The sequence below is a fragment of the Bubalus bubalis genome, chromosome 22 (genome assembly GCF_019923935.1).
Source record: "Bubalus bubalis isolate 160015118507 breed Murrah chromosome 22, NDDB_SH_1, whole genome shotgun sequence".
Classification (NCBI taxonomy): domain Eukaryota; kingdom Metazoa; phylum Chordata; class Mammalia; order Artiodactyla; family Bovidae; genus Bubalus; species Bubalus bubalis.
In genome coordinates this window covers 16,214,150-16,235,865 of record NC_059178.1, presented here as the reverse complement: position 1 = coordinate 16,235,865, position 21,716 = coordinate 16,214,150, and the positions used below count along the sequence as shown (strand labels likewise).

Sequence of the window (21,716 nt, the reverse complement as noted above, 5' to 3'; positions counted from 1 at the left end):
ATAAACATCTGCTATCAAAAAACAAGTTCCAGGTTGTTTTTTTTCTTTTTAAGATGAGTGATTCAAGTGAGAAATAAAAATATAAAAGAAAGAAAACACAGCCTGGTTCCATGCGGCTTTGCTTCTCCTGGAGGTGATAACCATGGAGAGCGGAGAAAGCCGCAAGGGAACAAGGGCTTGCAGGGTTAGAGTCTCGGATCAGCCTCGTCCAACAGCTCCGCGCACTGAAGTCCTAGTAAAAACTACAACTCCCAGAAATCCCGGATCCCGAAGGGGGTGGGCCCAACGGTGTGTGGGCGGGGCCGTCAGAGCAAGCGGGGCGCTGCTTCCGCGAGGAGCTGCTGGAGAAGTGGCGGGACTGGCGGCGATGGAAGCTCTAGAGGAGAAAGAGGCGCAGGTGATGGGGCGGGAGCTGGGCTTTGCGGCCTCCGGGAAACCGCGTCTTTGACACACCCGCCCCGCCGGCGGATCTCCTGGGCGAGCCACTCTTACTGTGTTCCTCTGCTGATCCATCTTTAGTCCGGTTTTCACCATCTGTGAGCTACCCCCTCTCCCCCCTAACCCCACCCCAACGCTGAAAAGGGAGTTTCCCTTCTTTTCCCGGCCTTCCCTGCTGGAACTCAGGCTTGGAGAAGGGTTGAGGAGCCCTATCGTGTGAAACCTCTCCCTGGACACTGGATGGGGACTTCTGATCCTAAACTCAGTTTCCAGCCAGACCTCGCCGTTCACCGCTGCTTTTTACTAAATTTCTCACTCTTAACCAAGCGGTAAAGAACCTGTCTGCCAATGCAGGAGGTGTAAGAGACACGGTTTCGATCCCTGGGTCGGGAAGATCGCCTGGAGGAGGGCATGGCAACCCACTCCAGTTTTCTTGCCTGGAAAATCCCATGGGCAGAGGCGCCTGGAGGGCTACAGTCCATGGGGTCGCAAAGAGGAGGACAGGACTGAAGCGACTTAGCACACACAACCTGTTTTCCGCATCTCGCATCCCAACTCTAGGAGCTTTCCGGCTTTGAGGGACTTGTGATGTGTTGGAGACAACTCTTTTTTCAGACTTTGCGCCCATAATAATGGTTAGCACTTGCATATTGAGCTTCCTATGGAAATACTTGCCTAATACTGCTTTCGTAGCTTTGGGGAAGAACAGATTGTTTTCTGGTAATTTTGTTGATTGTGCTGTGCCTGCTCACTTTTTAATCTCCTGACATCTGATCTCTCTCTCCCTAAAGACAAATTAGGATGTGGAGTAAGTAGGATGCCAGAATATTCATAGAAAGCATTTTGTTTGCTATTGATCATTACTTGGTCTTATTTGCTTCATGCCATTGAAATAAACAAGGATTATTAAATTCGTGTCCCTTGTAATGGTTAGGTCGCTGCATGGCTGAAAAAAATATTTGGAGATCATCCCATTCCACAATATGAGGTGAATGCTCGGACAACAGAGATTTTATATAACCTTTCAGAACGCAACAGAGTCCGAGACAGGGATGTCTACCTGGTAACAGAGGACTTGAAACAGAAAGCAAAGGAATATGAATCAGAAGGTGAGATCAATTACAGAATTTTGAATGAGATACTAACTAGAGGTAACCAGATTTTAAAAGAGTAAAGTATGCATGCCTGCTAAGTCCCTTCAGTCATGTCCAACTCTCTGTGACCCTATGGACTGTAGCCCACCAGGCTCCTCTGTCCATGGGATTCTCCAGGTAAGAATACTGGAGGGAGTTGCATGCCCTCCTCCAGGAGATCTTCCTAACTCAGGGATCAAACCCACACCTCATTATGTCTCCTCCATTAGCAGGAGTTCTTTATTACTAGTGCCACCTGGAAAGCCCTAACAGTAGAGTACACAAGATTGATTTAGTGTAGACAGCTTTTTAGCATTGCTTCTTTATTTTACCGAGATTTGTCTTAAACTGTGTTGTTATAGCAACCTAATATATTACAAGGCTTGCCTGGTAGCTCAGCAGTAAAGAATCTGCCTGCCAATGCAGGAGACACAGGTTAGATCCCTGGGTCGGAAAGATCCCCTGGAGGGGGAAATGGCAACCCACTCCAGTATTCTTGCCTGGGAAATCCCATGGACAGAGGAGCCTGGCAGGCTACAGTCCATGGGATTGCAAAGAGTCGGACACAACTAAGTGACTAAAGAACAATAACAATATGTTGTGTCATTATAGTATATTTTATTGGTACTCTGATGGTAAAATACTAACCGCTAAAATATAAGTCTAAACTTATTAGCCTGACATATAAAATCAGTTCAGTTCAGTTCAGTCACTCAGTCATGTCCAGCCTTTGCGACCCCATGGACTGCAGCACTCCAGGCTTCCCTGTCCATCACCAACTCCGAGAGCTTGCTCAGACTCATGTCCATCAAGTCAGTGATGCCATCCAACCATCTCCTCCTCTGTCGTCCCCTTCTCCTGCCTTCAGTCTTTCCCAGCATCAGGGTCTTTTCAAATGAGTCAGTTCTTCGCATCAGGTGGCCAAAGGATTGGAGTTTCAGCTTCAGCATCCGTCCTTCCAATGAGCATTCAGGACTGATTTCCTTTAGGTTTGACTGGTTTGATCTCCTTACAGTCCAAGGGACTCTCAAGAGTCTTCTCCAACACCACAGTTCAAAAGCATCAATTCTTTGGTGCTCAGCTTTTGTTATAGTCCAACTTTCATATCCATACATGACTACTGGAAAAACCATAGCTTTGACTAGATGGACCTTTGTCAGCAAAGTAATGTCTCTGCTTTTTAATATGCTGTCTAGGTTGGTCATAACTTTTCTTCCAAGAAGCATATAAGATACCTGTGGTTTTTAATTAATCTGTTTATTTATGGCTTCCCTGAGTCTTGCTTGAGGCACTTGGGCTTTCTGTAGTTTCAGTGAGCAGGGACTACTCTCTAGGTGTGGTGCATGGGCTTTTCACTGTGGTGCAGGCTCTGTAGTTGTGATGCAGGAGCTTAGTTGCCCCACCGCATGTGGGATCTTCCCAGACCAGGGATGGAATCCGTGTCCGCTGCATTGGCAGGTGGACCAGAAAAGTCTTATTTTAGTAATTATTACAATACAGTATGTACACCCATGGCTGATTCATGTCAATGTATGGCAATAAACCACTACAATATTGTAAAGTAATTAGCCTCCAATTAAAATAAATTAATTTTTAAAAAATAAATAAAATACAGTATGAAGAAAGGGGCTTTGAGTCCAGAAAAATCTTTTTTGCAAAAGCTATTTTTTTTTTGTCTATACTAATATGTAACAAAAATTCTAAGGATTTTAAAAGTTAAGATTATTTATGTCTGTCGTAAAGCACCTTTTAGGGTGACACATTAAACTGTAAATATTTCTACTAATATATACAAAATTTTGACACAATTATCCATATGAAAGTATCCAATAAACATCTACTTCTGCTTCACTGATTATACTAAAGCGTTTGACTGTGTGGATCACAACAAACTATGGAAAACCCTTAAAGAGATGGGAATACCAGACCACCTTACCTGCCTCCTGCGAAACCTGTATGCAGGTCAAGAAGCAACAATTAGAACCAGACATGGAACAACAGACTGGTTCAAAATTGGGAAAGGAGTACGTCAAGGCTGTATGTTGTCACCCTGCTTATTTAACTTGTATGCAGAATACATCATGTGAAATACTGGGCTGGATGAAGCACAAGCTTCAATCAAGATTGCACAGAGAAATATCAGTAACCTCAGATATGCAGAAAACACCACTCTCATGGCAGAAAATGAAAAGGAGCTAAAGAGCCTGTTGATGAAGGTGAAAGAGTGAAAAAACTGGCTTAAAACTCAACATTCAAAAAGCTAAGATCATAGCATCCCTCACTTCATGGCAACTAGATGAGGAGAAAATGGAAACAGTGACAGACTTTATTTTCTGGGACTCCAAAATCACTGCAGACTGTGACTGCAGTCATGAAATTAAAAGACACTTGCTCCTTGGAAGAAAAGCTATGACACACCTAGACACGGTATTAAAAAGCAGAGACATCACTTTTCTGACAAAGGTCTGTATAGTCAAAGTTACGGTTTTTCTTGTAATCATGTGTGGATGTGAGAGTTGAACCATAAGGAAAGCTGAGGGCTGAAGAATTGATGTTTTGAACTGTGGTGCTGGAAGAGACTCTTGAGAGTCCCTTAGACAGCAAAGAGATCATACCAGTCAATCCTAAAGGAAATTAACCCTGAATATTCATTGGAAGGACTGATGCTGACGCTGAAGTTCCAATACTTTGGTCCCCTGATGCGAAGAGCTGACTTATTGGAAAAGACCCTGATGCTGGGAAAGATTGACCGCAGGAGAAGAGGGTGACAGAGGCAGAGATGGTTGAATGGCATCATCAATTCATGGACGTGAGTTTGAGCAAGTTCCAGGAGTTGGTGATGGACAGGGAAACCTGGTATGCAGCAGTCCATGGAGTTGCAAAGAGTCAGACATGACTGAGCAACTGAGCAACAACTATAAGTTGATGTCTGCTGAGTAGGGCCGGGATGGCTGAATATCTGCATGTAGAAGAATGAAGTGGGACCCTGCCTCATAATATATATAAGAATTAACTTAAGGGACTTCTGTGTGGTCCAGTGGTTAAGAATCTGCCTTGCAATGCAGGGGACACAGGTTCAATCCCTATTCAGGGAACTAAGATCCCACCTGCCACTGGGCAGCTAAGCCTGAGCGCCACAACTAGAGAGCCTGTGGGCTACAACTGTTGGAAGTCCACATTCTCTGGAGCAGTGACGATCCCAAGTGCTGCCACTGAGACCAGATGCAGCCAAATAAATGAATAAATACATTCATTTATATATATATATATTTATATATATATTCATTTATATATATATATATGAGTTTTAAACAAAAGAACAAGAATTAACTCAAAATGAGTAAAAAACCTAAAAGTAAGAGCTAAATCTAAAACTCAGAAGACAGCATAGATGTGCATCTTCATACTTTGGATTTGGCTATGGTTTCTTAGCTGTGATACCAAAAACAGAAGCAGCAAAAGAAAAAGTAGGCAAACTGGAAATCATCAAAATTCAAAACTTTTTATCTCAATTTTTTTCTTATCATCAAGTAAATGAGAAGACAACACACAGAATGGGAGAAAATATTTGCGAATCATATATATGATGAGGGACTGCCAGTAATCACAGCATCAGTAACCATCAGGAAAATGCAAATCAAAACCACATTCCACTTCACACCTACAAGGATGGGTATACAACTCTGAATATAGTAAAAGCCATTATGTTTTAGGTGGGTGGTTGCAATAAAACTGTTGCAAAATTAAAGCAAAGCAAAGATCTTAGTCACCATAGAACTCTTATTTCTTTTCAGCCAAGCATCTTCAAGACCTTCTCATGGAGAGTGTGAATTTTTCCCCTGCCAGTCTCTCCAGCACTGGTTCCAGGTATCTGAATGCTTTGGTTGACAGTGCAGTGGCCCTTGAAACAAAGGACACCTCTCTAGCTAGGTAATTCTTATGATTGTTTTAATTTCTGCAGTCATATATGCTATCAGGTGTTGACCTACGGAGCTTTTTTATCTCAGGGTAATGCTATATAAGAAATTATAGGAAATAATTTTATATTTATATAGGAAATATACGCAGAAACACTAAATTTAGTCAACTCCTTATCATTGTTAGTGAGTATGTTTGATTATTTCAGATAAACTTGGTTAAATTTATAATGTATTCTTTCAGGATTAGGTTTGTGAAGGTAGGTTCTCATGTATATTTGAAGAGGGATTAGGTATCACATTATTCCCCTCAGTCAGTCAGTTCAGTCGCTCAGTCATGTCCGACTCTGCGACCCCATGAACTGCAGCACACCAGGCTTCCCTTTCCATTACCAACTCCCAGAGCTTGCTCAAACTCATGTCCATCGAATTGGTGATGCCATCCAACCACCTCATCGTCTGTTGTCCCCTTCTCTTCCCACCTTCAATCTTTCCCGGCTTGAGGGTCTTTTCCAATGAGTCAGTTCTTCACATCAGGTGGCCAAAGTATTGTAGCTTCATCTTCAGCATCAGTCCTTCCAATGAATATTCAGGACTGATTATTCCCCTAAACAGTAAGAAAAGCAGTAGACTAAATCACCTACTGTTGAGCATAATGATTTTTAGTCATGTTCCCACCCTACTGGATAGAGTAGGCTTCCTTCTGACAGGCATCTTACCTGTGTAAAGACATTATTCTTCTAACAACCTTAAGAAGAAACTGAGGCTCAGAGGGGTGGGTTAGATAATATCTCTGAGCTAGTAAATGACAGAGTTGGGTTTCAAACCCCATCTGACTTCAGAGTCCTAGGACTATCCCTGTTGGATGAATCTTAGCTAGGGACTTCCATTACAGATTATAATCAGAGAACTGTATAGCTGTTCTGTTTAACTGCTAATGCAAAAGCTTGGAGTATATATATACATACATATGTATATATATATATTTAAGCAAAAGTGTTTTAGCTAGAAGTTCATATAGGCTATATGGCAGTAGAAATCTTAATTCAATCAATTGACTTGAATTAAGCAAATTCAGCAGACACCAAATACTAAATATATGTATAACTCTCTGTATCTCTGTTCCCCTCTCTTCTTCCCTCCCTCCCTATATATATATTTATGTATAGCTACCTATGTAGGCACTGGGGAAGCAGAAATGAAGTGAATAGAATAAAATAATGAATGCTGGCAAGGACTATCTCACTCATGGTAAATTGCAGAAGATGGACTTGTAAAATTATAAAATAGTAAGACAGCTGCAACAGTATAGGAATGTACAGGTTGTAGGTAGAAAGCACAGAGAAAGGGGTAGTGACTTCCAGAATGGGAGTAAATATAGTTTTTAAGGAAATTTGCCAGCTGAGGAAGGGTATTCCAATGAGAACAGTGTGTAAAATAGTATAGAGGTGTAAAAGAGCGTGATTAAGGAAGAATTCACATAGAAGTAAAATCATTTCTAGAAGTGAGGAATAATTGTAATAATTGTAATTATTGTCCTTAATGTCCGTTTACATGACCAGATTCTTCTTTTAGTTTTATCCCTGCAGTGAATGATTTGACCTCTGATCTTTTTCGCACCAAATCCAAAAATGAAGAAATCAAGCTTGAATTGGCAAAACTTGAGAAAAATCTAACAGCAACTTTAGTATTAGAAAAATGTCTGCGAGAGTAAGTAATTAGTTTGAAGTTGTGGCAATTTTTACTACAAAGGCAATAACAGGACATTGTAAGATTTAGTTTTGGCCAATAGATACAATTTAAAACAACACATTAGAAAATGGTAAGATAAAATGTGTTTTTAAGTAGAAAATGACTTGGATGAAGATAGGAGTGGTTGGGTACATACTTTTATCTTTTATATAGTAGATTCTTTTTTCCCTTTTTTTAAATTTTTTTATTACTTATAAAGTTTTACAGAAAGAATACATCTGAGTATCATTCTATTGGTGATGACAATTGAACAATACTCATAATTGTTCTTGAGTAACTAATAATTATCAAAGATCATAATTATACAATATTGAGAAATAAAGAACAAAATACAATTATGGGAGCACAGTTGCTCTACAATATTGTGTTGGCCTCTGCCACACATCACCACGAATCAGCCACAGGTGTACCTATGTCCCCTCCGTCCTGAACCCCCGGTCCCATCTCCCATCCCATCCCATCCCTCTAGGTTGTCACAGAACACTGGGTTGAGCTCCCTGTGTCACACAACCAATTCTCACTTGCTATCTGTTTTTCACATGGTAATGTGTATGTTTCCATACTGTTCTCTCAATTTGTCCCACTCTCTCCTTCCACCACTGTGTCATAAACTATGGTACAACTTAAAGTCATGTTCTATCTTATTGCCCTTTGTTACTAGAACTCTGGTATCCCTCTTGATGTTCTGGCTCTTCTTTAGGTCCCTATGGCCCCAGAGGTTAGATGCTGTGAAACAGGAGTATGTATATGCACAAGTAATATGATATTGTATAAATTTATCCCATAAATATTGACTCTGTATGTGCAAAGCACCTTGTCATGTTACATTTAGATGAGAGGCCTTTGTGACCTCCATAATTCAAATTGTATTTAGTATCCATTAAGTCACTTTTTTGAGCAGCAGATCTACTTTCTCCAAGAATAATCAGCATAGATTAATCTTAAAGTTATTCAGTATTCCTTGAGAAAAATCCCAGATGGCAACATGGAGAGAAAGATGACCTGGAAGAATGCATGGTAGTAGCCAGTCTGGGATATAAAATTTAAGCTAGAAAATCCAGCAAGTATGTTATCTACTCTTTGAATCAAAAGAAGTAGTAGTTTGCTTTTCATAATAATTTCATCAAGAAGAAAATGTTCTCAACTTTACTTTTTCAAGGGACCTCAAGAAGGCAGAGTTACATCTGTGTACGGAAAGGGCCAGAGTTGACAGTCGTCTTCAGAACATGGACTTCCTGAAAGCCAAGTCGGAGGAGTTCAGATCTGGAATTAGAACTGCGGAGGTTCGTATGAAAGACTCAATACATTTAGCTCTCTTCACACTTCTTTTCAACTTTCGTCCTCACAACTAGGCAGTATTATCATTCTCTTTTCACGACAAGGATACTGTGAAGGTAGTTCAGTTCAGTCGCTCAGTCGTGTCCGACTCTTTGCGACCCCATGAACCACAGCACGCCAGGCCTCCCTGTCCATCACCGTTGCACAACCGTCGAGCAGCAGATCCCACCTCACATGCAGGTCCCAAAGCTCAAGCTCTTAAGCCCTGCACCCATATTGTCACCGTCTTGTCACAAATCTCGGACTGTCTGAAATGACTCACATGCAACATAAAAAGTGCTTAGAAGCAGGTATTGTTCTTCATCTGTGATTTTTTTTTTGTAGCTTTTACAAAAGCTCTTTTTTATGTTATAGCTCTTTACATAGCTCTTTACTGTGTTATATATTGAAAATATTTAATGATGGTCACTTGCAAAATAATTTTTTAAACTGAGCTCCCTTTTTTGTCATTGTAGGAGCAGCTTTCAGCCCGAGGAATGGATGCTTCTCTGTCTCATCAGTCACTGGTAGCACTTTCAGAGGTTCGCTTACTTTACCCAACTTAGCTTCCTTTAAAATGTCAGTGTGCGATGTGCTTGTTTCTTTTTATAGTTTTTTTCACTATTGACCCGATTTCTTTTTCTTTACCTCTGTATTTTATGTTTACCAGTATTTATATCTTTACTACTTGTTTATCTATATATATATTTACATTTGTTTGTTTTTTTCTTTATTTGTTGGAGTCAATGATTATTGATTTATCTGTTGAATAAATGTATTGAAGTATTATGTGCTAAACCACGTAAGTATTCATCTTTCTTCCCTTTCAGTAAAATACCAGCTCCCAACTCCTATAGAATGCAATTCTGGGGTTTAGGTTCTGTAAGAGTTTTACCTATTTTTGTGGGAAGAGGGAGCAATGGGGAGATTTGTTTTATGGTTTTATTCTTAAGATTTTTTGGTACTTTGAGTTTTGGAATCTAAAATTGACGGTTCATAAATATGTGTTTGAGACTCTTGTTTCCTGATGTTCTGATGCCTCTTAATCACATTATTTTGTATTCCCAGACAGCATATTAGTCTGAATAAATAGGAGTATTACTTTCCTGTTTTAACATCTTCTAAGGATTGTGTCCATTTGTTATCCATTTACCTTTGAAGCTCTTTTATTTGTTACATTGTTTAAAATGTCCTAGTGTTAATGCTTTGTCATGTTTTATTTATGTGCAGTGTTTAATTGTATTGTGAATATCTTTATTATTCTGTGTGTTTTTTTTCACCCTCAGAAATTGGCAGAACTAAAACGACAGACTACGCCTTTGAAGAAAAAATTGGAGTCCTATTTAGATTTAATGCCGGTAATTATTTTTATGAATTAAAAAAAAGGTTTATCTCCTCCAGCTTTCTCCAAGGGCACTAAATGATCATGAAAATACTGGGTCCATGTCTAAGGACCTAGGTCCTCCTCTTTCTTCTCTTTCAGTAAAATATAAGCTCCAAATTCTTATAGAATGCAATTCTGGGGTTTTAGGTTGTATAAGGGTCTGTGTTGAAAGTCTTTATTGAATTTCAGTATTGTATGTAGTTGGTATATACTTTCTATAAGTTTTTTTGCCTTTTGAAAAGGGTTGTTATATATTTTTTTCCCTTGTTTCCTAGCTGAGACAATATAACCTTTCCTTATTCTATTTTTCTTTAAAAGAATCCATCTCTTGCTCAGGTAAAAATTGAAGAAGCAAAGCGAGAATTAGTAAGTAGTTCCATTTTTTTCCTTCAGACTTTAAAAGATAAATGCTGATAAAGCTAAAACTCCCTTCCTCCTCTTTCTTTCCTTTCTACTCAGAGGTAAAGGTAAAGCATAGTCCCAAACTTGAGGTATATCATTACCAAGCATCTTTTAATACTTTTGGGGGGGCATATATGTTGTTTTTTTTTTTGTCATAAAAAATACATAGTGGTCTTTTAAATTTTTGTGTAGATTTTCCTGGATGGAAAAGGAGAGTTGAGAGGCATAGAATATTCTAGACAAAGTGAAAGTGAAGTCACTCAGTTGTGTCCAACTTTGCAACCTCATAGACTGCAGCCTACCAGGCTCCTCCGTCTATGGGATTTTCCAGGCAAGAGTACTGGAGTGGGTTGCTATTTCCTTCTCCAGGAGATCTTCCCAACTCAGGGATTGAACCCAGGTCTCCTGCATTATAGGCAGACGCTTTACCGTCTGAGCCACCAGGGAGGTCAGGAAATAACAAAAACATAAGAGCTGAAAAATGGAGGACTTTTCCAAGCTTTTGCAAGTAAAGCAATCTGCCTGCTTAGGGGTATGCAGTGGAAGATAGGACTGAAGTAGGTCAATTGGTTTAGGAGGTGAAGGGCCTTAAATGTAAAGAAGGTTGAACTTGGAGCCTGTAGGGCAGAGGTCCCCAGGACTGGTCCATGGCCTGTTAGGAACCAGGCTCACAGCAGGAGGTGAGCAGCAAGAGAGTGAGCAAGAGAAGCTTCATGTGTATTTACGGCTGCTCACATTACCTCCTGAGCTCTGCCCCCGTCAAGTCAGCATCCAATTCTCATAGGAGTGTGAACGCCAACCCTAAAGTCAAGGCAGAATATGCTGAGATTGCCACAAAATAAAAATAAAGTACACAATAAATGTCATGCACTTGGATCATCCCAACGGAAAAAACATCTTCCATGAATGTCTTCCACTGGTCCCTAATGCCAAAAAGATTGGGGACTGCTGCTGCAGGGGACCACTGAAAGTTGCTCTGAGTTGCCTTGCTTTTTAAGCTAAAGTGAAGTGTGATCAAGGTTATGCTTTTTGATCAGGGCAGTCATTTAGGAAGATTTTTCTGGAATCAGTGTATAAGGTAGCTTGGAGGATAGAGAAAGAAAATTGCAGAAACAAGTTGGCCTGTTTAGGCCAGATGAGAAGTAATGAGAACAGTGACAGTGAGACTGGAAAAGAGCGATGTGAGAGACATTGTGAAAGTACATTGCTTGAGGAGTACAGGTCAGGAAAATCTATTCATGTAGCATGTCATTCACCCCTCTAAAGGGTTTTTTTTTCCCCCTCCTTAGATGTTTATTAGGAGTCTGAAAACTTGGAGTGTGGGAAGTGGGAAAGATATGAAAGCAAGGAAAATCTCATTTATAATGATATTTTTTAAAATTTCTGCTTTAGTGGTTTTCCTTTTTGTTTCCCTGATTTTAAAGAGCTTTACAAGTTAGAGCACTTTTTTATATGTCCTTAGTTATAATATTTATGGTGTTTCTTTCTTCCTTTAGGATACTATTGAAGCTGAACTTACAAAGAGAGTAAACATGATGGAACTGTGACCAGAGCCAAATAAATTTCACCTTTCTTAACAAAGTAGATCGAATAGGACTTTAAAGAATTTTTCCTTGTGACATTCCTATAACTTAATTTCTGTGTTCTTAGATGAAATAATGTCATTATTGATGAAATAGTGGTGTCTGGTTGTGTATTGAATTTTTATGTGCAAATGCATAGTTTTCATATGAAGAAACTGGTTTTCAATGTTGTTAGTGGCTTGATGTCCTTCAGTAGCTCTCTTAGGTGAACTCATGACAGTCATCATGTAGTCACTCACGAGGTCAGCTAAATGAAAGGGAAAGATTCTGCAGCTTCAGTTATGTTCCTCCCACGCCCCCTTCTCCTGGGATTTGCTATTGTTTTTTCTGATCCGCTTACCTGCCTAATTCCAAATGTTAGTATACGCAGGAGTTTGGTTTATGAAAAAGATGACCTTTTAAATCAGTAATAGAGAGATGGATAATTTAACACATGCTGCTAAATCTATACTTTACCCCTTATATCAGGATAATTTCAAGGGATCAAAGATTTAAATATTTTTTTAAAAGACAGTAAAAGAAATCATAGAGGAATTTTAATATTTTGATTTTTAAATAATCAGAGTCAGAAACTTATGACTGAAATCCAGGAGCCATAAATAAAATGAATGAAATATTTTAAAATTTTGAAACACTAAAACTTCCTGTATGGGAATATCTCTTATAAATAAAATCAAACCATGATAAATGTAGTCTAAAGAAGAAAAGAGAGATTTTTCACTTTGCACCTTTTTGTACTTTTAAAAATTTTGTACCATGGGATCAAGAATCAATTAGTTTTTTAAAGATTACCTAATTGACCTTAAAAATTTCCCTCTCCTTTCCCACAAATATGTGGCTAAATATAATGCAAAAGACATTTGTATTTCCTTTTTTGGAGACTGTCCATATTCTTTAGCCATTGAGGTATGATTGTTTCATCTGTTTCCTAACAGTTTATAGGTGCTTCTGGTGTGTTAGCTAAATTAATCTTTTACAATTTGAATTGTGAATATTTTCCAAGGTTGTCATTTGTTTCTTAACTGCAGTGCTTTTGGTAAGGTGACTTGATGGGTCAACTGTGGAAATAACCACCGAAATCCCTCCCACCCTTGTGCTCTCCCCCTTTGTACTCTAACCTTGCTACTTCTCGCATCAAGAGGTGGAGTCTGTATCTTCACCTATTGTATCTGGTTTGGCCCTATGATTTGTTTTGGCCAATGAGACAAATAGCAAATAGGACAAAACCAAGGACTAAAAACTTGTTATGCGTTGGAGTTTGCCATCTCTTACTGAGACTACCATGTGAAGAAACCTGGACTATTGGAGGATGAGCAAAGAAAGGTAATTCCAGCTGAGCCCTGCTCCCACCCCAAGACCAAACAGGTTGCCAACTGCCAGATATGTGAATGAGGTCTTGTACTGTCCAGCCCTATTAGCAGACTGCATAGATCAACCATGCTGTCCCAGGCCAGAAGCTCACAGAGTCAACCTGTAGAATCATAAGAAATAATAAATGATTGTTGTTTGAAGCTTATTTTAAATTTGGGGCTGATTGTTGACTGTAGCAGCTAGTTGATAAAAGTAACCTTTGAAATTTATTTTTTGGCTTCCCCGATGGCTCAGCAGGTAAAGAATCTGCTTGCAGTGCAGGAGACACAGGAGACATGGGTTCAGTCTCTGGGTTGGGAAGATCCCCTGGAGGAGGCAATGGCAACTCACTCCAGTATTCTTGCCTGGAAAATCCCATGGACAGAGGAGACTAGCGGGCTACAGTCCAAGGGTCACAAAGAGTCAGATATGACTGAGTGACTAACACTTAACACCTGAAATTTATGTTCAAAGAAAAAAGCAAAACATGTACAATATGAGAATCAAAAAGAAACCTAAAACCTACATAATTTTATAGAATAGTAAAGTAAGTAAGAAAATTGTTTTAGATAAAAGACAAAGATTGAAAGAATAGGTTTTTAAAACACCTCCAGTTATTTAAGGTACTTGAACAAAATGTCTTAAAATGAGGATAGGTAGATTCACAATCATAGTAGATAGATTACATCTTCTCTTAGTAATTGATAGAACAGGCAGAAAAACAATCAGCAAGGATACAGGATATTTAAACAGCACAATTAACAAACTTGATAATGGATATATAAAGAATCCTGTTACAGACTGCCACAGGTACATGTTCTTTTCAAGTGCATCCAGAGCATTTACAAAAATCATCCAACTAGTGGTCAGTTAAAGAAATCTCAACCATTACAAAAGGACTGAAACCATACACAGAATGCTCTCTCAACACAATGCAATTAGATAAAAATAAATAACTGAAAACTTGTACATTTAGAATTTAAGAAATACATTCTAAAACTGTGAATCAAAAATTGCAAATTAGAAAATATTTAGAACTGGCGATGAAAATTCTGTATATCGAAACTTATAGATTTCTGCTTTTGGCCATGTTGAAATAAGAGTGATCACACTGACTAGATGGCTTTAAATAGAAAAACAAAAATAGGAAACTATAGTGTTCGACATTGAGTAACAAAGAAGCCTAGGACATTAATTCGTAAGAGAAAGAAACAAGGTGAGCCTTGTGATAGACCCAGCTTAGTGATGGGCAGGGTTTTCAAGTTCATAACTCAGAGAAGGAGAACCCAAACAGCCTGGTGATCTTGCCTAGTTGAAGAGAGAGAGATGAGAATTGAGAAAATCAAAAGAAAATGTCAGAAAATATCTGCAGGTCTGCAGAGGTATTTATTCAAATCTTCGTCTAAACTGATTTGCACACACAGGAGGAAATCACCTGAAGCCACTGAAAGAGCCACTGGAAAGGAACAGACAAAAATTCCTGGAACATGCAAAAGACTGGGATTATCTCATGTTCCTGTGAGCCAGAGTGGAGCTACTTCCTGCTCCATAGAACACCGAGTAGTGTCCTCAGAAGATTATTTGCCTTGGTGGTGAGAATTAGCTCAAAACCCATACCAACATGAAGGCAGCCATAGACTATACATAAACAAATGGAAATGGCTGTATTCCAAAAAAACTTAATTTACAGACAGATGACAAGTCAGATCTAGCCCACATACAGTAGTTTGCAAACTCCTGTCCTATAACAATAGCTATAAAACAAAAAGAGGGGTAGCTAATACATCAGTTGTGGAGTTAGCATGGAATCATAAAAAATGCTCAGCCCAAAAGAAGGCAGGAAATAAAAAGAAGAGACAAATAGAAAACAAGATGGTAGATTTACACACAGCCATATCAATAATGGCATTAAATGCAAATGATACAAATAACTCCAATTAAAAAGCAGAGATTTTCAGCTTGAGTAAAAAAATCAAGACTCAGTTAAATACTATTCTTTTAAAAATACTCATTTATTTACTTACACGGCTGCGTCATGTCCTACTTTCAGCATGGAAACCCTTAGTTGCGGCCTGTAAGATCTAGTTCCCTGATCAGGGATTGAACCTGGGCCTCCTGCATTGGGAGCTTGAAGTCTTAGCCACTGGACCACCAGGGAAGTCCCAACCTACTTTAAATATAAAGATACAGATAGATTAAAAGTAAAATCATGAAAAATGTATACATGTAAACAGCAATTAAAAGTTTACAGTACAGCTTCCCTGGTGATCCAGTGGTTAAGAATCCGCCTTCCAGGGGACACCCATTCTATTCCTGGTCTGGGAAGATCCCACATGCTGTGGAGCAACTAAGCCAGTGGGGCAACTAAGCCTGTGTGCCACAACTACTGAGTCTGAGCTCTTGAGCCCACAAGCTGTAACTACTGAGCCCACACATTGCAACTGCTGAAACCCAAGTGTCCTAGAGCCCGTGCCCCGCAACAGGAGAATCCACCTCAATGAGAAGCCCCCATCACTGCATGGCAAGTAGATGGGGGAAAAAATGGAAACAGTAACAGACTTTATTTTCTTGTGCTCCAAAATCACTCCAGACGGTGACTGCAATCATGAAATTAAGACACTTGCTCCTTGGAAGAAAAGCTATTTCACACCTAGATAGTGTATTAAAAAGCAGAGACTTCATTTTGCTGACATAGGTCCAGATAGTCAAAGCTATGGTTTTTCCAGTAGTCATGTATGGAAATGAGAGTTGGACTGTAAAGAAGGCTGAACAGCAAAGAATTGATGCTTTCGAATTGTGGTGCTGGAGAAGACTCGAGAAACCTTTGGACTGCAGGGAGATCGAACTAGTCAATCCTAAAGGAAATCAACCCTGAATACTCATTAGAAGGACTGATGCTAAAGTTGAAGCTCCAATACTTTAGCCACCTAATGCGAAGAGTCAACTCATTGGAAAAGACCCTGATGCTGGGAAAGATTGAGGGCAGGAGGAGAAGTGGGTGACAGAGGATGAGATGGTTGGATGGCATCACTAACACAATGGACATGAGTTTGAGCAAGTTCTGGGAGATAGTGAAGGACAGGGAAGCCTGGCGTGCTGCAGTCCATGGGGTCGCAAAGAATTGGACATGATTGAACAGCTGAACAACAAACAACACACCCCAACTAGAGAGTAGCCCCTCCCTGCTCACAGCAACTAGAGAAAGCCAGCGCTTAGCAACAAAGACCCAGCACAACCAAGATAAAAATAAGTAAATAAACAAATTTAAAAAGCACAATTTAAAAGAAAATTTACAGTATTATCAAAATAGATGTTAGAACAGGAAATAAAGATGGACAGTTCATGGTAATAAAAAAGCCAAAATCATCCAAAGATGATTTTGGGGAAAGAAGAGTTTTTAACAAGTGTTGCTGGGACAATTAGATGCAAAAAATAAAGTCAGACCCTTAGCTCACATTATATATAAAAACTAACTCAAAATAAAACATTTGATATGAATGAAAATAAAAAATTTTGAAGAAAAGTTAGAGACAAATCATGATCTTGGATTTGACAAAGGATTCTTGGATATGAAACCAACAGCACAAGCAACAAAAGAAAAAAACAGTTAAACTGGACTTACTGAAAATAAAAAACTTTTGTGTTTCAAAGGATACCACCAAGCCAGTGAGTAGACAATCTACAGAATGTGGGGAAATATTTGCAAATCATATGTCGGATAAGGGACTTATATCCAGAATCTATAAAACTTCAGCTCAATAATAAAATAACCCCATTAAAAATAGGTAAGGGACTTGAAAATACATTTCTCCAGTGTGTGTGTGTGTGTGTATGTGTATGAATGCCCAATAAGCACATGAACAGATGCTTGACATCATTGATTATCAGGAAAATAAAACTCAAAACCACAATGAGATACTGTCTCATACTAAGAAGGATAAAAGAGACAGATAATGACAAGTGTTGATGAGGATGTGGAACCCTCATACACTAATGGCAGGCTTGTAATATGGTACAATCATCTTGGAAACAGTTTGGCAGGTTCTCAAATGACTATTGAGTTATCATATGACCCAGCAAATTAAGTCCCAGCTGTATATCCGATAGAAATGAAAACACATGTGAAGGCAGGAACAGAGATGCAGACAGAGAACAAACTTGTGGACATGGCGGGGTTGTGGGGACTGAGTGTAGGAAGAATTGAGAGAGTGGCATTGACATGTATACACTGCTGCTGCTGCTACTGCTGAGTCGCTTTAGTCGTGTCCGACTCTGTGCGACGCCATGGACTGCAGCCCACCAGGCTCCCCCATCCCTGGGATTCTCCGGGCAAGAACACTGGAGTGGGTTGCCATTTCCTTCTCCAATCCATGAAAGTGAAAGGGGAAAGGGAAGTTGCTCAGTCATGTCCGACACTTCGTGACCCCATGGACTGAAGCCTACCAGGCTCCTCTGTCCATGGGATTTTCCAAGCAAGAGTACTGGAGTGGGGTGCCATTGCCTTCTCTGATGTATACACTACTGTATGTAAAACATAGTTAGTGGGAAGCTGTTGCATAGCAGAGGGAGCTCAGCTCAGTGCTCCATGATAACCTAGAGGGGTGGGATGGGGTTTGAGAGGAAGCCCAAGAGGGAGGGGATATATGTATACATATGGCTGATTCACATTGTTGTACAGCAGAAACTGAAACACAACTGTAAAGCAATTATATTAGATCAGATCAGTTGCTCAGTCGTGTCCGACTCTTTGCGACCCCATGAATCGCAGCACGCCAGGCCTCCCTGTCCATCACCAGCTCCCAGAGTTCACCCAGACTCACGTCCATCGAGTCAGTGATGCCATCCAGCCATCTCATCCTCTGTCGTCCCCTTCTCCTCCTGCCCCCACTTCCTCCCAGCATCAGAGTCTTTTCCAATGAGTCAACTCTTCGCATGAGGTCGCCAAAGTACTGGAGTTGCAGCTTTAGCATCATTCCTTCCAAAGAAATCCCAGGGCTGATCTCCTTCAGAATGGACTGGTTGGATCTCCTTGCAGTCCAAGGGACTCTCAAGAGTCTTCTCCAACACCACAGTTCAAAAGCATCAATTCTTCAGTGCTCAGCCTTCTTCACAGTCCAACTCTCACATCCATACATGACCACAGGGAAAACCATGGCCTTGACTAGACAAACCTTTGTTGGTAAAGTAATGTCTCTGCTTTTCAATATGCTATCTAGGTTGGTCATAACTTTCCTTCCAAGGAGCAAACGTCTTTTAATTTCATGGCTGCAGTCACCATCCACAGTGATTTTGGAGCCCAGAAAAATAAAGTCTGACACTGTTTCCACTGTTTCTCCATCTATTTCCCATGAAGTGGTGGGACGAGATGCCATGATCTTCGTTTTCTGAATGTTGAGCTTTAAGCCAACTTTTTCACTCTCCACTTTCACTTTCATCAAGAGGCTTTTTAGTTCCTCTTCACTTCCTGCCATAAGGGTGGTGTCATCTGCATATCTGAGATTATTGATATTTCTCCCGGCAATCTTGATTCCAGCTTGTGTTTCTTCCAGCCCAGCGTTTCTCATGATGTACTCTGCATATAGGTTAAATAAACAGGGTGATAATATACAGCCTTGACGTACTCCTTTTCTATTTGGAACCGGTCTGTTGTTCCATGTCCAGTTCTAACTGTTGCTTCCTGACCTGCATACAGATTTCTCAAGAGGCAGATCAGGTGGTCTGGTATTTCCATCTCTTTCAGAATTTTCCACAGTTTATTATGATCCACACAGTCAAAGGCTTTGGCATAGTCAATAAAGCAGAAATAGATGTTTTTCTGGAACTCTCTTGCTTTTTCCATGATCCAGCGGATGTTGGCAATTTGATCTCTGGTTCCTCTGCCTTTTCTAAAACCAGCTTGAACATCAGGAAGTTCACGGTTCACATATTGCTGGAGCCTGGCTTGGAGAATTTTGAGCATTACTTTACTAGCGTGTGAGATGAGTGCAATTGTGCGGTAGTTTGAGCATTCTTTGGCATTGCCTTTCTTTGGGATTGGAATGAAAACGGACCTTTTCCAGTCCTGTGGCCACTGCTGAGTTTTCCAAATTTGCTGGCATATTGAGTGCAGCACTTTCACAGCATCATCTTTCAGGATTTGGAATAGCTCAACTGGAATTCCATTCCCTCCACTAGCTTTGTTCGTAGTGATGTTCTCCAAGGCCCACTTGACTTCACATTCCAGAATGTCTGGCTCTAGGTCAGTGATCACACCATCGTGATTATCTGAATACATGGATGTTTGCATCTGCATTATTCAAAACAAACCAAATCCTTACCAACTGATGAATGGACAAACAAAACATTCATCCATACAATGGAGTATTCAGTTCAGTTCAGTCGCTCAGTCATGTCTGACTCTTTGCAACCCCATGAATCGCAGCACACCAGGCCTCCCTGTCCATCACTATCTCCTGGAGTTCACTCAAACTCACGTCCATTGAGTCGGTGATGCCATCCAGCCATCTCATCCTCTGTCGTCCCCTTCTCCTCCTGCCCCCAATCCCTCCCAGCATCAGGGTCTTTTCCAATGAGTCAACTCTTTGCATGAGGTGGCCAAAGTACTGGAGTTTCAGCTTCAGCATCATTCCTTCCAAAGAAATCCCAGGGCTGATCTCCTTCAGAATGGACTGGTTGGATCTCCTTGCAGTCCAAGGGACTCTCAAGAGTCTTCTCCAACACCACAGTTCATAAGCATCAATGGAGTATTATTGAGTCATAAAAAGAAATAAAGTACCCAAACATGCTACAATATGGATGAATCTTGAAACCATTATGCTGGACTTCTCTGGTGGTCCAGTGGTTAAGAATCTACCTGCCAATGCAGGTGACATGGGTTCAACCCCTAATCTGAGGCAATTCCAGATTCCATGGGACAACTAAGCCTGTTCAGCACAACTACTGAACTAGAACTCTAGGTAGAGCCAGTGAGCTGCAAGTACTGAGTCCAGGCACTGCAACTCCTGAAGACTGTGCACCCGAGAGCCCATGCTCTGCAACAAGAGAAGCCACTTCAATAAGAAACCCATTCACTCTAACTAGAGAGTAGCCCCAAGTCGCCACAACTAGATAAAGCCTGCATGCAGCAACCAAGACCCAGCGCAGCCAAAAATACATACTTAGAAACCTTTCATGGTAAGTGAAAAAAGCCAGTCACAAAGGATCATATATTATAGAATTCCATTCATATGAAATATCCAGAAATATACAGAGATATATTCAAGCTGCTTTTAGAAAAGGCAGAGGAACCAGAGATCAAATGGTCAACATCCTCTGGATCATGGAAAAAGCAAGGGAGTTTCAGAAAAATATCTATTTCTGCTTTATTGACTATGCCAAAGCCTTTGACTGTGTGGATCACAATAAACTGTGGAAAATTCTGAAAGAGACGGGAATACCAGACCACCTGATCTGCCTCTTGAGAAACCTATATGCAGTTCAGGAAACAACAGTTAGAACTGGGCATGGAACAACAGACCGTTTCCAAATAGGGAAAGGAGTTCGTCAAGGCTGTATATCGTCACCCTGTTTATTTAACTTATATGCAGAATACATCATGAGAAATGCTGGGCTGGATGAGGCACAAGCTGGAATCAAGATTGCTGGGAGAAATATCAATAACCTCAGATATGCAGATGACACCACTCTTATGGCAGAAAGTGAAGAGCAACTAAAAAGCCTCTTGATGAAGTGAAAGAGGAGAGTGAAAAAGTTGGCTTAAAGCTCAACATTCAGAAAACGAAGATCATGGCATCCTGTCCCATCAGTTCAGTTCAGTTGCTCAGTTGTGTCCAACTCTTTGCGACTCCATGAATTGTAGCACGCCAGGCCTCCCTGTCCATCACCAGCTCCCAGAGTTCACCCACTCACGTCCATCGAGTTGGTGATGCCATCCAACCATCTCATCCTCTGTTGTCCCCTTCTCCTCCTGCCCCCAATCCCTCCCAGCATCAGAGTCTTTTCCAATGAGTCAACGCTTCGCATGAGGTAGCCAAAGTATTGGAGTTGCAGCTTTAGCATCTTCTAAAGAACACCCAGGACTGATCTCCTTCAGAATGGACTGGTTGGATCTCCTTGCAGTCCAAGGGAGTCTCAAGAGTCTTCTTCAACACCACAGTTCAAAAGCATCAATTCTTCGGTGCTCAGCTTTCTTCACAGTCCAACTCTCACATCCATACATGGCCACGGGAAAAACCATAGCCTTGACTAGACGGACCTTTGTTGGCAAAGCAATGTCTCTGCTTTTGAATATGCTATCTAGGTTGGTCATAACTTTCCTTCCAAGGAGTAAGCGTCTTTTAATTTCATGGCTGCAATCACCATGTGCAGTGATTTTGGAGCCCAGAAAAATAATGTCTGACACTGTTTCCACTGTTTCCCCATCTATTTCCCATGAAGTGAT

The 21,716-nt window shown here is 40.4% G+C and overlaps 1 protein-coding gene across 1 annotated transcript; it reads left to right on the top strand.

The window, feature by feature from the left end:
* The first annotated feature begins 268 nt into the window (after nt 1-268).
* HAUS1 (HAUS augmin like complex subunit 1) lies at nt 269-13,442 on the top strand. Its single transcript, XM_006075281.4, has 9 exons — nt 269-397; nt 1,373-1,547; nt 5,366-5,501; nt 7,064-7,198; nt 8,400-8,523; nt 9,034-9,099; nt 9,844-9,915; nt 10,260-10,307; nt 11,840-13,442. The coding sequence occupies exons 1-9, from the start codon at nt 368-370 to the stop codon at nt 11,888-11,890; spliced, it is 837 nt and encodes a 278-aa protein (XP_006075343.3). The 5' UTR covers nt 269-367; the 3' UTR covers nt 11,891-13,442.
* Nucleotides 13,443-21,716: the final 8,274 nt, after the last annotated feature.

What these genes read in the sequence shown, in the direction of transcription:
- HAUS1 (XM_006075281.4), top strand. Translation starts at nt 368, where the DNA reads ATGGAAGCTCTAGAGGAGAAAGAGGCGCAG. An exon ending in CCTATTTAGATTTAATGCCG is followed by an intron (nt 9,916 to 10,259) that starts GTAATTATTTTT and finishes TTTCTTTAAAAG; the next exon opens with AATCCATCTCTTGCTCAGGT. An exon ending in AAGAAGCAAAGCGAGAATTA is followed by an intron (nt 10,308 to 11,839) that starts GTAAGTAGTTCC and finishes TTCTTCCTTTAG; the next exon opens with GATACTATTGAAGCTGAACT.